This window comes from Caretta caretta, chromosome 1, assembly GCF_965140235.1.
Source record: "Caretta caretta isolate rCarCar2 chromosome 1, rCarCar1.hap1, whole genome shotgun sequence".
Lineage (NCBI taxonomy): Eukaryota > Metazoa > Chordata > Testudines > Cheloniidae > Caretta > Caretta caretta.
Genome location: NC_134206.1, coordinates 296,979,763 through 296,993,826, shown reverse-complemented (window position 1 = coordinate 296,993,826; position 14,064 = coordinate 296,979,763). Strand labels below are relative to the sequence as shown.

Below are 14,064 nucleotides of genomic sequence, written 5' to 3'. Positions count from 1 at the left end.
CCAATTAAAATTTAATAAATATTTTTGGGTGTTTTTCAACATTTTCAATATTGATTTCAGTTACAACAGTGCTCACTTTATATTAGTATTTTTATTACAAATATATATATTGTAAAAATGATAAAAAATAATAAATGATAAAAAAAATTTCAGTTCACCTCATACAAGTACTGAAGTGCAATCTCTTAATCGTGAAAGTGTAACTTATAAATACAGATTTTTTTTTTTTTTGGTTACAAAACTGCCCTCAAAAACAAAACTGTGTAAACCTTTAGAGCCTACAAGTCCACTCAGTCCTACATCTTATTCTGCCAATCGCTAAGACAAACAAGTTTGTTTACATTGATGGGAGATACTGCTGCCTGCTTCTTATTTACAACGTCACCTAAAAGTAAGAACAGGCATCATTCGCATGGCACTTTTGTAGCCGGCGTTGCAAGGTATTTACATGCAACATATGCTAAATATTCGTATGCCTCTTCATGCTTCGGCCACCATTCCAGAGGACATGCTGATGATGCTCGTTAAAAAAATAATTCGTCAATTAAATTTGTGACTGTACTCCTTAGGGGGAGAATTGTATTTTACCCACTCTGTTTTACCCACATTTTGCATATATTTCATGTTATAGCAGTCTCGGATCATGACCCAGCATGTGTTCATTTTAAGAACACTTTCACAGCAGATTTGACAAATGCAAAGAAGGTACCAATGTGAGATTTCTAAAAATAGCTACAGCACTCGACCCAAGGTTTAAGAATCTGAAGTGCCGTCCAAAATCTGAGAGGTACGAGGTGTGAAGCACGCTTTCAGAAATCTTAAAAGAGCAGCTCTCTGATGTGGAAACTACAGAACCCAAACCACCAAAAAAGAAAATCAACCTTTTGCTGGTGGCATCTGACTCAGATAATGAAAATGAACATGTGTCAGTTCTGTGCACTGCTTTGGATCGTTATCAAGCAGAACCCATCATCAGCATGGAAGCATGTCCTCTGGAATGGTGGTTGAAGCATGAACGGACATACGAATCTTTAGCTTATCTGGCATGTAAATGTCTTGCAACGCTGGCCACAACAGTGCTATGGGAACACCTGTTCTCACTTTCAGGTGACATTGTAAACAAGAAGCAGGCAGCATTATCTCCTGCCAATAGTAACCAACCTTGTTTGTCTAAGTGATTGGCTGACTAAGAAGTAGGACTGAGAGGACTTGTAGGCTCTAAAGTTTTACATTGTTTTATTTTTGAATGCAGTTTTTTTTTCATAATTCTACTTTTGTAAGTTCAACTTTCATGATAAAGAGGTTGGACCACAGTACTTGTATGAGGTGAATTGAAAAATACAATTTTTTTTTTACAGTGCAAATATTCGTAATCAAAAATAAATATAAAGTGAGCACTGTACACTTTGTATTCTGTGTTGTAATTGAAATTAATATATTTGAAAATATAGTAAACATCGAAAAATATTTAAAATAAATGGTATTCTATTGTTTAACGATTAATTGCACTGTTAAACAATAGAATACCATTTATTTTAAATATTTCTGGATAACAGCGCAATTAATCCCAATTAATTTTTTAATCGCACGATTATCGCGATTACTTTTTTTAATCACCTGATGGCCCTACTTTATATTAATCCTGGAAATCTTTGTGTGGCATGAACTGTACAGTAAGGCCCTGATCCATTAAAGTACTTAAGCACTTTGAGCATTTGAATACTCCATCAAAGTCAATAGGGTTTAAACACGTGCTTAAAGTTGCACATGTGCTTAAGTGCTATCCTGGATCGGGGCCCATATGAATGTTTGTTTTAAAGCATGGAATATGCCATGCTACATATTTTCCCTTCTTTATATGCTTTAATTTATAATCCTCAGGAGGGTGCCATCATAAGGTCTTACCTCCAGCTGGGTGGCTGAGTGAACAAACAGCTGCTTTCAAAGTCAGCATCAATGGTTTAGCTCAAGGTGTGTGCTTTGAGAATAGTGCAGCTGGTGTTGTTATCCCAGGACGCCAATCATATCTGTTTCCATCACTACATATTTGAGTCTTTGGCACAGGGAGAAAGATTCATAACTCTGTTATTTAAATCCTGCTCATAATCTATAGCATATGTTGATTCCTGTTATGGTATCTTCACTTGCTCTCTTAAACAATCAACTTGTTTAACAGTGAACATTTTGTAACTGCTATAGTTAAAAGTAACACCTAAGATTATTGTAACTGTAAGAATTTAGCAAAACAGTTTTTCTCAGTTTCACTTTGTGTATTTGAGAATGCTTTCTATACAGTCACTTTCAGTGTTCCCCCTGAATACAGTCATAGATTCCAAGGCTAGAAGAGACCACTAGATTATCTAGTCTGACCTCCTGAAAGGCAAACTAGTAGAGTCTGCTGTGCCACAGTGCTGTGTAAAAGGAGCTAATTAAAACAATCCTTCAATTAGGCCTTGTCTCTGTGTGGGATCAGCCCTGATTCAGCCATTGGTGGTCAGCAACCCATGTAGCTCAGCTTGTTTGAGGAGGGGTAAATTAAGCTAGCCAAATCTTGGCTTTACTTGTCTAAACCTGAGGATTTGCATCAGTGCACCTACACCTTCTGGAGGCCACCAGTGACTAAATCCCAAGTAGATAACAGGTCTTGGCAATGCTGAAAAGACCATTGTAATTATCAACAGGGGAGTAAAAAAAGCCTTATTAAAATGTTTCAGTTGCTATATATCTCCCTAAAAGTGGCTATATTTCAGTGCTGAAGTGATTCTAGTATGTCATTTATTAGTTTTAAGCCCCAATCCCACAACTTGTTCCATACTATTGGACTAACCCCCAGGGAGTCAGTAGGTCTGTGTGTGGTTCCAGGGGCTTTCCTGTGTGGAACAAATTCCCATTCACAACAAGTTTGTAAGGCACTTCAGACCTTTTTTGGATGAGAGGCACTAAATAAATGGAAGATAGTTTTACTGCAAACACAATACTGTATGTGCTCCCCTAATAGCATAATCTAAATGTAAAAATAAGTAGTTCAATTGTTAAATCCCAGAAGACACACCAAAGGATGATCCATTCTCAAACCCCGAGCCTATAAATACTTAAGCCTGTCTACACACAGCTTTATAGCAATATGACTAGGTTTAGTTAGAAGTGTGATTTTTTTGGTAAACTGTTGTAGTTATACTGGTACAACCCATAATGTTGATTGAGTTATACATGGTGCCTTGGTATATTGATATATCTTATTCCCCTTCCCATATAAGCATCTTGATACCTGTATACATAAAGCAGTACAACTTTTGTGTGTAGACTAGGCATTAAGCATGTGAGTAATACCACTAACTTCAGTGGAACTACTCATTTAAGCACCTGCTTAAATGCATGCAGAATCAGGACCCAAGTCAGGGCAGTTGTTGTAGTTTAGCTTGGGTGGAAGTTAATTTATTTTCAAGGGCACATCTTGATCTGTGTTTGTTAGGGTTGCCAGGCATCCAGTTTTCAACCAGACTCCTGGTTGAAAAGGGACCCTGGTGCCTCTGGTTGGCACTGCCGACTGGGTCGTTAAAAGTCTGGTTGGCAGCTCAGAGGAAGCCCGGGATGAAGGCAGACTCCCTACCTGCCCTGGCTCCATGCAGCTCCCCGAAGCAGCTGCCAGGTTCTTGCGGCTCCCAGGCGCATGGGCGGCCAGGAAAGCTCCGTGCACTGTCCCTGCCCGAGTGCCAGCTCCGCAGCTCCCATTGGCTGAGAACCGTGACCAATGGGAGCTGCAGGGATGATGTCTGTGGGTGCAAAGGCAGCGCACGGAGCCTCCCTGGCTGCCTATTCACCATGGGGCTGCAGGGACCTGGCGGCTGCTTCCTGGGAGCCAGGACCCCGAACTCCCTCCTGCCCATCCCAACCCCCTGCTCCAGCCCTGAGCCCCCTCCAGCACCCAAACTCCCTCCTGGAGCCTGCACCCCGCCCTTACCCCAATCCCCTACCCCAGTCCTGAGCCCCTCCTGCACCCCAAACTCCTCATCCCTGGCCCCACCCCAGAGCCCACACCCCAAGCTGGAGCCCTCACCCCCCCCACACACCCCAATGCCTGCCCAGAGTCCCCTCCTACACCCAAACTCCCTCCCGGAGCCTGCACCCCGTTAGATTAAAACTAACATGGATATGCCTACGCATGCTACAGTCACACCTTTACTTTGCAGTGTAGACGTACTGCTTCTGCTGGCATTTTGGAAGTAGTGCCTCCTACAAGAAATGATCTCGAGAATTTGGGCATGCCACTGTTGTGTTCTTTATTACAGACTGAATAGGTAGTGAAGTCTATAGTTACAGTTGCCCAACACTTTCCATTATAGGATGATGTTTTCATTTGCTTATAACTTTGCCAAACTTCAGAAGTTTGGGCTGAAATTTTCCATGTGAGGTATTTGTTTCAGACAGATTTTTTAAAAATTTCTGGTAGATCGCTTCAGCCATTTCTTATAATGAAATGAAGGGGGGAATATAATTATGTTTAAAAATTGTTAAACCTGTTTGTTGAGAGCTCTAATGCTTTCATGCTTTGGAGCAGGGACTTGAGCGGGGGGAGGAATAGCTCAGTGGTTTGAGCATTGGCCTGCTAAACCCAGGGTTGTGAGTTCAATCCTTGAGGGGGCCATTTAGGGATCTGGGGCAAAAATTGGGGATTGGTCCTGCTTTGAGCAGGGGGTTGGACTAGATGACCTCCTGAGGTCCCTTCTAATCCTGATATTCTATGACTCTATGAAATTTTGCAGGAGAGATTGATTATTCTGGCATCAGGGATGTGCCTTTTGTCGTCCCCATGAAACTGCCAACATTTGGCCAAATTATAGTTTGCTGAAAAATCTCGGTTCCCACATGCTCAGTAGATTTCTGTTAGAATTTGACAGCTACATTTTCCAATGATTCCATCTCCATTTCCAGCTCCATCTCTTCGCTGCTCCTTTGTGCTCACCAGACTCTCACATATGCTATCTCTACAGAGGAACTGAGCATGATCCGTCCCTGGGCTGTAGGAGCTGCTGTGTCACCAGGCATAGGAACTGAGAGCGGGGAGACTCTTTCCAGTGCTCTTAGTGCTCCCCTGGTGGTAGCCAGGCAGCATGGAGGAGAAGGAGGAAGTTGCCTAAAGAAATGCAGAGGCATGAGGAGCAGTGTGGGGGAAAGGGGAAGAGATGCAGGGCAGGGGGACAGCAACAGGAATTCAGAGGGAGGATAGGAACCGGTGGGAGGTGTGTGTTAAGAACAGGAGGGAGAAGATGGGGGCAGACGACAGAGCAGAAACAGAGTGGATGGGAAGAAGGGAAGGAGCGAGGATAGGAGAAGAGTGTGGGAGGGCAGGAGCCACAGAGTGGGGAGGATAGGAATGGAGTCAGGAGCCAGGCAGGGATGGGGGAGGGGAAGGAAGATGATCAGGAGCCAGTGGGTTAGCAGCTGTTGGTGGGGGGAAGGGTGCTAGGAGCAGAAGGGTCTGTAACCATTAGAGAACACTCCTCTATACAACCTGGAATTGAACCCAGAATTCTGGAGTCTCTACATTCCTGATGATCTAGCAAATAGCTGTGAAAACCCACTGCCAAAGTATGTGTGTCTATCTCAGGGGCAGGCAAACTTTTTGGCCTGAGAGCGCATCAGGTTTCTGAAATTGTATGGCGGGCCAGTTAGGGGAGGCTGTGCCTCCCCAAGCAGCCAGGCATGGCTGGCCCCCGCCCCCATCTGACCCCCCCACTTCTCACCCCCTGACAATCCCCCCGGGACTCCTGCCCCATGCAACCCCCCCTGTTCCCTGATGGTCCCCCGGAAACCCCTGCCCCATTCACCCCCACTCCCCACGCTCTCAGTCCCCTGACAGTCCCTAGACCCCCCGCCCCTAACTGCCCCCCACTGTCCTATCCAACCTCTCCCCCTTCCTGACTGCCCCCCCAGGACCCCTGCCCCATCCAACCACCTCTTCTCCCTGACCGCCCCCAGACCCCTCGCCCCTAACTGCCCCTGCCCCTAACTGCCCCCCACCACCCCATTCAACCCCCCCTCCTTCCTGACTGCCTTCCTGGGACCCCGCCCCCATTCAACCCCCGTTCCCCGCCCTCTGAGCACCCTGCCCCCATCCACGCCCCTGACCACTCTTTGAAGTCCCCTGCCCTCTATCCAACTCCGTCCCTGCTCCCTGCCCCCTTACCGCGCTGCCTGGAGCACCGGTGGCTGGGGGCGCGGCTGCACCAGGACAGGCAGCCGTGCTGCACAACACAGAGCACCGGGTCAGGCCGGGCTCTGAAGCTCTGCCGCCCAGAGCATTGCGCCGTGTGGCAGCATGGCTGCGGGGGAGGAGGGAACAGCAAGGGAGGGGCCGGGGGCTAGCCTCCTGAGCCAGGAGCTTAGGGCCCGGGCAGGGCAGTCACACAGGCCGAATGAGGCCTGCAGGATGTAGTTTGCCCACCTCTGGTTTATCTCCATCTAGTGTTAGGTCCACATAGAAAATAGCCTTCTACTGCTACCAGATACTCCATGAACTCAAGTGGTAGAGATCTGTATTGCGTATCTAAAGATCCCAACCCTACTGGTGACCTATTTGGGGATTCAATATGGTTCTGCAGGATTAAATTTCTGTTTTTCAGTTTTTTTAAATTTAGGAAATTACAGTTAAAAAGATGTTAAAAGAATATTAAGGGTGCGAAGTCTAGCAACAAACAAGGTGGGGGTTTACAGACAAGTGTCCTTCATTACAGAACCCTGACTTATTCTGGAAGCACAGCCTGTCCTGTATATTGAATGAAGCAGGGGTCCTGTGGAAAAATGTAATTGTGTAATTAAAGACTGTATCATAATCCATATGCACAAGGGGGGCAAATTAAGGTTGCATGGGCAATCTAACTTTTGAGTGTTTGATTTTGCAATCTTAATTTTCTTTTAATGTTGTTTAATGTCATTCATATAGTGTCCACTTGAATTTGCCTACAACATAAGGTGTTTTGTGAGGATTCATTGTTTAGTACTTGTAAAATAGCTTTGTGATTCTAAGATGAAAATTGTTATATAATCTCAAAGTTATTCTTATTTATGAATAGTTGGACATCAATGCCTCGTCTTCAGTCAGCAGCAGACATATTTTTTTAACTCATGGACCATAGGCGCTACATACATTTCATAATGTTTTTTTGTAGTCTGTCCCCTTCCTGTCTTTCATGGTTTGCAAATTTATTTTTGTTTTATTGTTTTGGCAATTCCAATAGTGCTTACCTGTGGTTTGCCAGAATTGGTATTTCCTGAGTAACTAACTGATGAGTACTCTATATGGTACCTGCAAGCAACAGCAGAGAAAACCATATAAGTATAGTTTACAAATGAAACATGTTAAATAGTTTGTTGATTTCAGTTCCCATAACACTAATCTAGAAATACTGAGAAACGATGTTGAAAAGACTTAAGCAAAGTATTGTACATAATTTTTGAAGGTGACTTGAAAAGAAAAAAATGAGCCTTGTCCTTTTTCTCCCTCATGATGTACACATTGCTAAAGAGGAGTACAAAAGAATAGTGCAGGCATGTACTAACAAAATCAGAAAGTCTAAAGCACAAAATGAGTTAGAACTAGTAAGGGACATAAAAGGCAATCAGAAGAGGTTCTTTAAATACATTAGGAGTAAGAGAAAGATGAAGGAAAGTGTATGCTCTCAACTGAGTGGGGTAGGAGAGCTGATGGCATCAAGAAAGCTGATGTATTTAAGCCTATTTTGCTTCAGTATTCTCTGAAAGGTTAATGGTGTCCAGATACTGAACACGAGTAATATTAACAACAAAGCAGAAGGAATGCAAGCCAAAATAGGAAAAGAACAGGCTAAAGAATATTTAGATAAGTTAGATTTATTCAGATTGTCAGGGCTTGGTGAAATTCATCCTTGAGTATTTAAGGAATTAGGAGAAGCAATCTTGAACCATTAGCAATTATCTTTGAGAACTCCTGGAGGACAGGTGAGATCCCAAAAGACTAGAGAAGAAAAACACAGTACCTATCTTTATAAAGGGGGAATACACAGGATCTGGAGTATTATAGACCAGCCAGCCTAACACTGATACCTAGAAAAATACTGGAACAAATTATTAAACAATCAGTTTGTAAGCACCTGAAGGATAATAGAGTTATAAAGAGTAGCCAGCATGGATTTTGCAAGGACAGATCATGCCAAACCAACCTAATTTCCTTCTTTGACTGGATTACTGGCCTAGTGGATGTGGGGAAACAGAAGATGTGATAAATCTTGATTTTAGTAAGGCTTTTGACACAGTCCCACATGACATTCTCATAAGCAAACTAAGCAAATGTTGGTTAAATGAAATTACTATAAGGTGAGCCCGCAAGTGGTTGAAAGACTACCTGGAGTAGTTATCAGTAGTTCGCTGTCAAAAGTGGGATCCCACAGAGATCAGTCCTGAGTCTGGTATTGTTCAATATTTGCATTAATGACTTGTCTAATGGAGTGGAGAGTGTGTTTGTAAATGTTGTATATGACACTAAGTTGGGAGGGGTTGCAAGCACTTTGGAGGACAGGATTAGAATTCAAAATTACTTTGACAAATTGGAGAATTGGTCTGAAATCAACAAGATGAAATTTAATAAATACAATGCAGAATACTTCACTTGTGAAAAATCTAATGCACAACTACAAAATTGGGAATAAATGGCTCGGTGGTGGTATTGCTGAAAAGGATCTGGGGGTTATGAATATGACTCAGCAATGTGATGCAGCTGCAAAAAAGGCTAATATCATTATTGAGTGTATAAACAAGAGTGTTGTGTGTGGTAAATGTCCTGCTCTGCTCAGAATTTAACAGGCCTCACCTGGAGTACTCTGTCCAATTTTGGGCATCACACTTTAGGAAGGATGTGGACAAATTGGAGAGAGTCCAGAGGAAAGCAACAAAAATGATGAATGGTGTAGAAAATCTGACCTTTGGCGAAAGGTTAAAAAAACTGAGCGTGTTTAGTCTTGAGAAAGGAAGACTGAGAGGAGTAACAGTTTTCAAATATGTTAAGGGCTGTTACAAAGAGGATGTGATCAATTGTTCTCCAGGTCCATTGAAGGTTTGACAATAAGTAATAGGCTTAATATGCTCCACAGAAGATTTAGGTTGATAGTGGGGAAAACTTTCTAACTATACAGGTAGTTAAGCTCTGGAAATAGGTTTCCAAGGGAGGTTGTGGAATCCCATTATTGAAGGGTTTTAAAAACAGGTTGAGCAAACACCTGTCAGGGATGGTCTAGTTTAGGTGGGCCTGCCACAGCACAGGAGGCTGGAACTGATGACTTCATTAGGACTGGAAGGGACCTCTATTTCTGTGATTCTGTATATAAAGGGAAGTCTGAAAGGTGGGTTTATTTGGTTCTTTTACACACACTGCTGTTTTTGGTTTTTAACCTTAGGAAAATTAGGAGTGTCAAGTTTTTATTTTTTGAGGAGTTCTCATTGAAGGTCATCATGAGCTCTTTTAGCATTAAATTAAACAAATAAATTGTTGAATTTCTGTTGTTCAGAAAACATACTCCTTTTTGAGGGTAGGGGAATGCACAATTCAGCCTTTCTTTATATATCATAAAGAACAAAAAAGGCACATACCGAGTTTTAAAAATGACCTGTAAAGGGAAAAAAGATCATTTTTACTCATTTTTAAAAACAGTCCCTTGAAACACTGGGGGGTGGAGGGTGGGTTTCCGTACTGAAATGGTTTTACTTTCTCTTAAAGCACATTGTTATGTTATATGGTTGGTCAGGAATGCTAGGCTTCTAGTATTCTCTATAACGGTACGTAAGCTAACTTTTTTACAGGAACTCAAAGAATCTTTGCTCGTGTGGAGTCCATGAGAAAGTCCTTTCGTCCTCCATGCACTAACAAAATCACACTGGGTGAATTTTACATTTGAGAGAGAGAGTCAGGGGGTGAGATTTTTCAAAAGTGGTAGTAACTTTTGATACCTCATTTTTACCTACCTAGTTACTGACTTGTAAAGATAGTGCATTGAATCTTCTGTGAAAGGTTTCAGTTTAGGTGTTCTAGGTATATTGGGTTAGTGAACAATATTCCTTGTAAGCAGAACAGAAAAGGTCTAAAGCAGGGGTCGGCAGCCTTTCAGAAGTGGTGTGCCGAGTCTTCATTTATTCACTCTAATTTAAGGTTTCGCGTGCCAGTAATACATTTTAACGTTTTTAGAGGGTCTCTTTCTATAAATCTATAACATATAACTAAACTATTGTTGTATGTAAAGTAAATAAGGTTTTTAAAATGTTTAAGAAACTTCATTTAAAATTAAATTAAAATGCAGAGCCCCCCGGACTGGTGGCCGGGACCCGGGCAGTGTGAGTGCCACTGAAAATCAGCTTGTGTGCCGCCTTCGGCACCCGTGCCATAGGTTACCTACCCCTTGTCTAAAGTATGTTCAGGTCTCCAAAAATTGTGTAACTCATACTTTAAACTACACTCTCGAATAATTAATAATATGACTCTTCACTATAAAGTTACCACTCCTGTATAGCTATTGCTAATGTGCATGTTTTGTTTATTGCTAAAGGTAAAAAAATTTACTTTTTAAAAAGCTGCCTATGTAGATGCTGCAGAAGTAACCAACTATTGTGTTCCTCTGATTCATAATTCAGTATTTGAATTTGTGCATAAATTACAGCAATTTAAGATATCAGAAGAATCTGTACAAAACATAATTCAAGGGTTATCAAATAATATTTTCCTCTAGTTTCACTACTACATATGTTACCACTTACTCAAAGTTCATTGGGTTAAAATCTAAAACTTCATTGTTAATACAGTGTAGTATAAAAAGCAATAGAATAAACTGGAAAGTGTGTGTTTTTATCTTCTAGTATGTTGTTTTAACCCTTTGTGTTTGAAACTTTTCTACAGAGTACACCTGTGACACCAGTACCAACAGTGCAAGTACAGGGCCAGCAGATCAATTTGCAGCCTTCTTCATATCCAATACCAAGTCAACATGGCGAGCAAGTGAAAAAACCTGGACAGAACTTCATGTGTCTGTGGCAATCTTGTAAAAAGTAAATAGCTCTTTTATTTAACAACAGTTTACTCTAACATATTGCAGAAGCTCTTATTTGGAATATGATCTCTGAAATTATTATCTGTTCTCTTTCCTGAAGTGTGTCTACACTGTATCAGTCATCTGATGAGTGAAAAAAATATTAAAATTTCAAAAGAAGTTGGAGTTGAGGTGGAGGGAGTGCAGATTTGCAACTTCTCAATACCATTTTTCAAAGCAGCTAATGTATACATTGTGAATTGCTTTTTATCTAAAGTTACTTCAGTGAAGACTAAAATATTTGTATGTAATTATGTAAGTCACAATAACTGTATTCCCTAATTTTGAAGTTCTGCATTACAAATATAGGAACAGTTACTCTTTTCTTTTTATTCAGCCAGCTTTGAAACATTAAATGTGTTCCTTTCTCATATTTCCAGTTTTGCAAGGGGTGTGCACCTTTTATGTCCTAGCCAAACTCCTGTTTTAATTGAGTGCTTTGGGGATTCGGAAGCAATTAAATGAGACAAATCTCTGACTCAAGTTGCTTACACTCTAAAATAGACAACACAGCTAGGAATTGTTTTTAAAAAAATAAAACAAGAGTGAGGAAGAAGGGCATGCTTGGATGAGCATTACAGAAGTGTAAGAGCATAAGCAAATTGCTACACATGCTTCTTGACAGTTCTTTTTAAAATAATATATCAGATTTAGGGTCAATGTCTAGAGTAAATATGGGGTGAAAGCTGATGATTGAAAGATAATAGCAAAATGTAATGGTGATTTGGAAGGAAAGAAGAGAGGTTGCGTAACACGGGTTTGAAGGAACTGGCAGTGTCATGAGCGAAGATGTGAGAGCACACTTAGGAGGAGACAAAGGGAGCTGAACTGATTTGTCAGAATGTAGGGTACGCTCAGGGCAGTAGTATGCAACTAGGGGTGAGATATTAGCATGTGGAATTGGGATGACTCTGAAGGTGAAGATGAGGCATATGAATTTGATATGGAGGAAAGCTAGTTACTGTCTATCTACGAAAAATTTCTGTGGTGACTTCAGTTTGATATTAGCAAGACAAGGTGGGTGAGATAATATCTTTTATTGCATCAACTTCTGTTGGCGGAAGAGACAAGCTTTTGAACTTACATAGAGCTCTTCTTTGATGTGGTATTCTTAATTTTCTTCTCTAAGATGTCATAAAAATCCATTGAAATAAATGGAAAGACATCAAATGGGTTTTGGATCCGTCCTCTGAATAGTACTTTGTTCTTATGTGCAGTTAAATAACTGCCATGTTTCCACCTCAGAGGTGACTGTGTTTCATTGGTAGGTGATATAATTCTTGTACTTAAAAAGCTTGTGAAGGCCTTTGAGATCCTTTAGAATGACAGATACTATATAAATGTAAGATAATATTATGGACTATTATATAAAGATGAATTCAGACTATCTTAGAAATGTCTTCTCTTTTTTTTCTAACAATAAATGTATCTATGGAGCCATGCTCCTCTGATGATATCTTGAATGGCATCCAGGATCCTTATTAATTACTTGATTACCAAATACTTTATTTTTTAAAAAAGCTCTGCTATTCAGCCTGGGTTGCATATACTATGAGTACAGTATGCATTGATGAGTAATCCTTTGTTCCTTTTTTTACAATGGAGTTTGCAGGAGCCATACATCTACGAATTTGTTTCTCAAATATCTTCTTCATTCTGGTAGCTTTTCACTGTTAAAATTGACCTTTAGTGTCTACTTTGTTTAAATATATTTTGCTACATTTTCTGAAAAATGGTCTGTCTATATATTTAGTGTTAAGTTATCTGTGATTTATTTATTTTATTGCATAGATCTTTCTCGGTATCTTTGGTTTTTAGTATGAGTTTTCGGGTGTGGTCCTGCAGTTTCAAAAGGTCCTCTGAAGTACATTTGGAAGATGTAACCGATACTACTACTTTGAGTGGCTCTGCATCTTTACGCTTATGGGTACTGTGTCATCTTGTGGTGCCTTATGGTAGAACCTTGCTCCCAGCAGTGTCTGTTAGAGCATTCTCATACCCCCAACCCCTCCTCTTGGCATCTCCCGAAGTCCTGAGACAAAGATATATAAGGGACTGAGCACCCTTTACCACCCCAGTTCCTTCCAACCGCTTGCACGGACAGAAGTGTACCACTTCGGTATCTTCGGATCCAGAGTCTTTTCTCCTTGATGTTTGTTTGTTTGTTGGGGTTAGTTAGTTAGCTTAGTGTAGTTAGTTTGTTTGTTTTTTTTGTAAGTCAGGGTTATAGCGGAACTGAAGAAGAATTCAGGTTTTAAATGATGTGCATCATACCCAGATGTTTTCCCGGCGTCAAATGACCATGTGCGTCAGGTGCCTGGGAGAAGGCAACTTTTTCCTTCTGCATGTTCCATCTGTTGGACCTTTATACCCAGGGCCTGCAAGGATAGGCAGACTTCTCTACAGGTCCTGCCACTTAAGGAGGCCATTGAGGCCAGACTCTCAGGATCAGGATGTTTTTGGGATCCAGGGTCCAAGAGACCTCCAATTCCTTCCTTTCATTACATAAGGGCCCCAGTCCTCTTATTTTGGGGCCATTCAAAGGCACCAAAGTTACCACAGCCCCCTTCATATCAGTCCTCATAAGAGAAGGCATTTTAAGTTGTAGTCTAAATCCAAACGCCATCTCTGTGTTATCCTTCTCACAAAACACCAGACTGCAGATTTGATGGGACGTTCAAGAGTCAAGAACCATTCAGTCAGGACCTTTCTACCGTTTTGTTTGGAGACAGGCTAGCTCATTTTTATCGGCACTTGGAGATGAATTACATTGGATCAGTGGGTTATAGAAATGATAGAAAAGGGCTATGACGTACAATTTGAGAAACTACCCCCTAACAATTACACCCACCTCTCCCTTTTCAGGGACCATTCTCACAAGGATATTCTTCTTTTAGAAATAAATAATTGCTTCTGACAGGCAGTCAAAAAGGTGCCAGAACATCTCAGAGGTTAG

At 41.3% G+C, this 14,064-nt stretch overlaps 1 protein-coding gene across 2 annotated transcripts in view; it reads left to right on the top strand.

The window, feature by feature from the left end:
• ARID2 (AT-rich interaction domain 2) overlaps nt 1-14,064 on the top strand; it is a 183,667-nt gene that overhangs the window by 133,330 nt on the left and 36,273 nt on the right. For both annotated transcript variants that reach the window (XM_075124390.1, XM_048835986.2), the window contains exon 16: nt 10,919-11,067. In XM_075124390.1, coding sequence (XP_074980491.1) covers nt 10,919-11,067 — 149 coding nt within the window. The remainder of the gene's footprint in view (nt 1-10,918; nt 11,068-14,064) is intronic.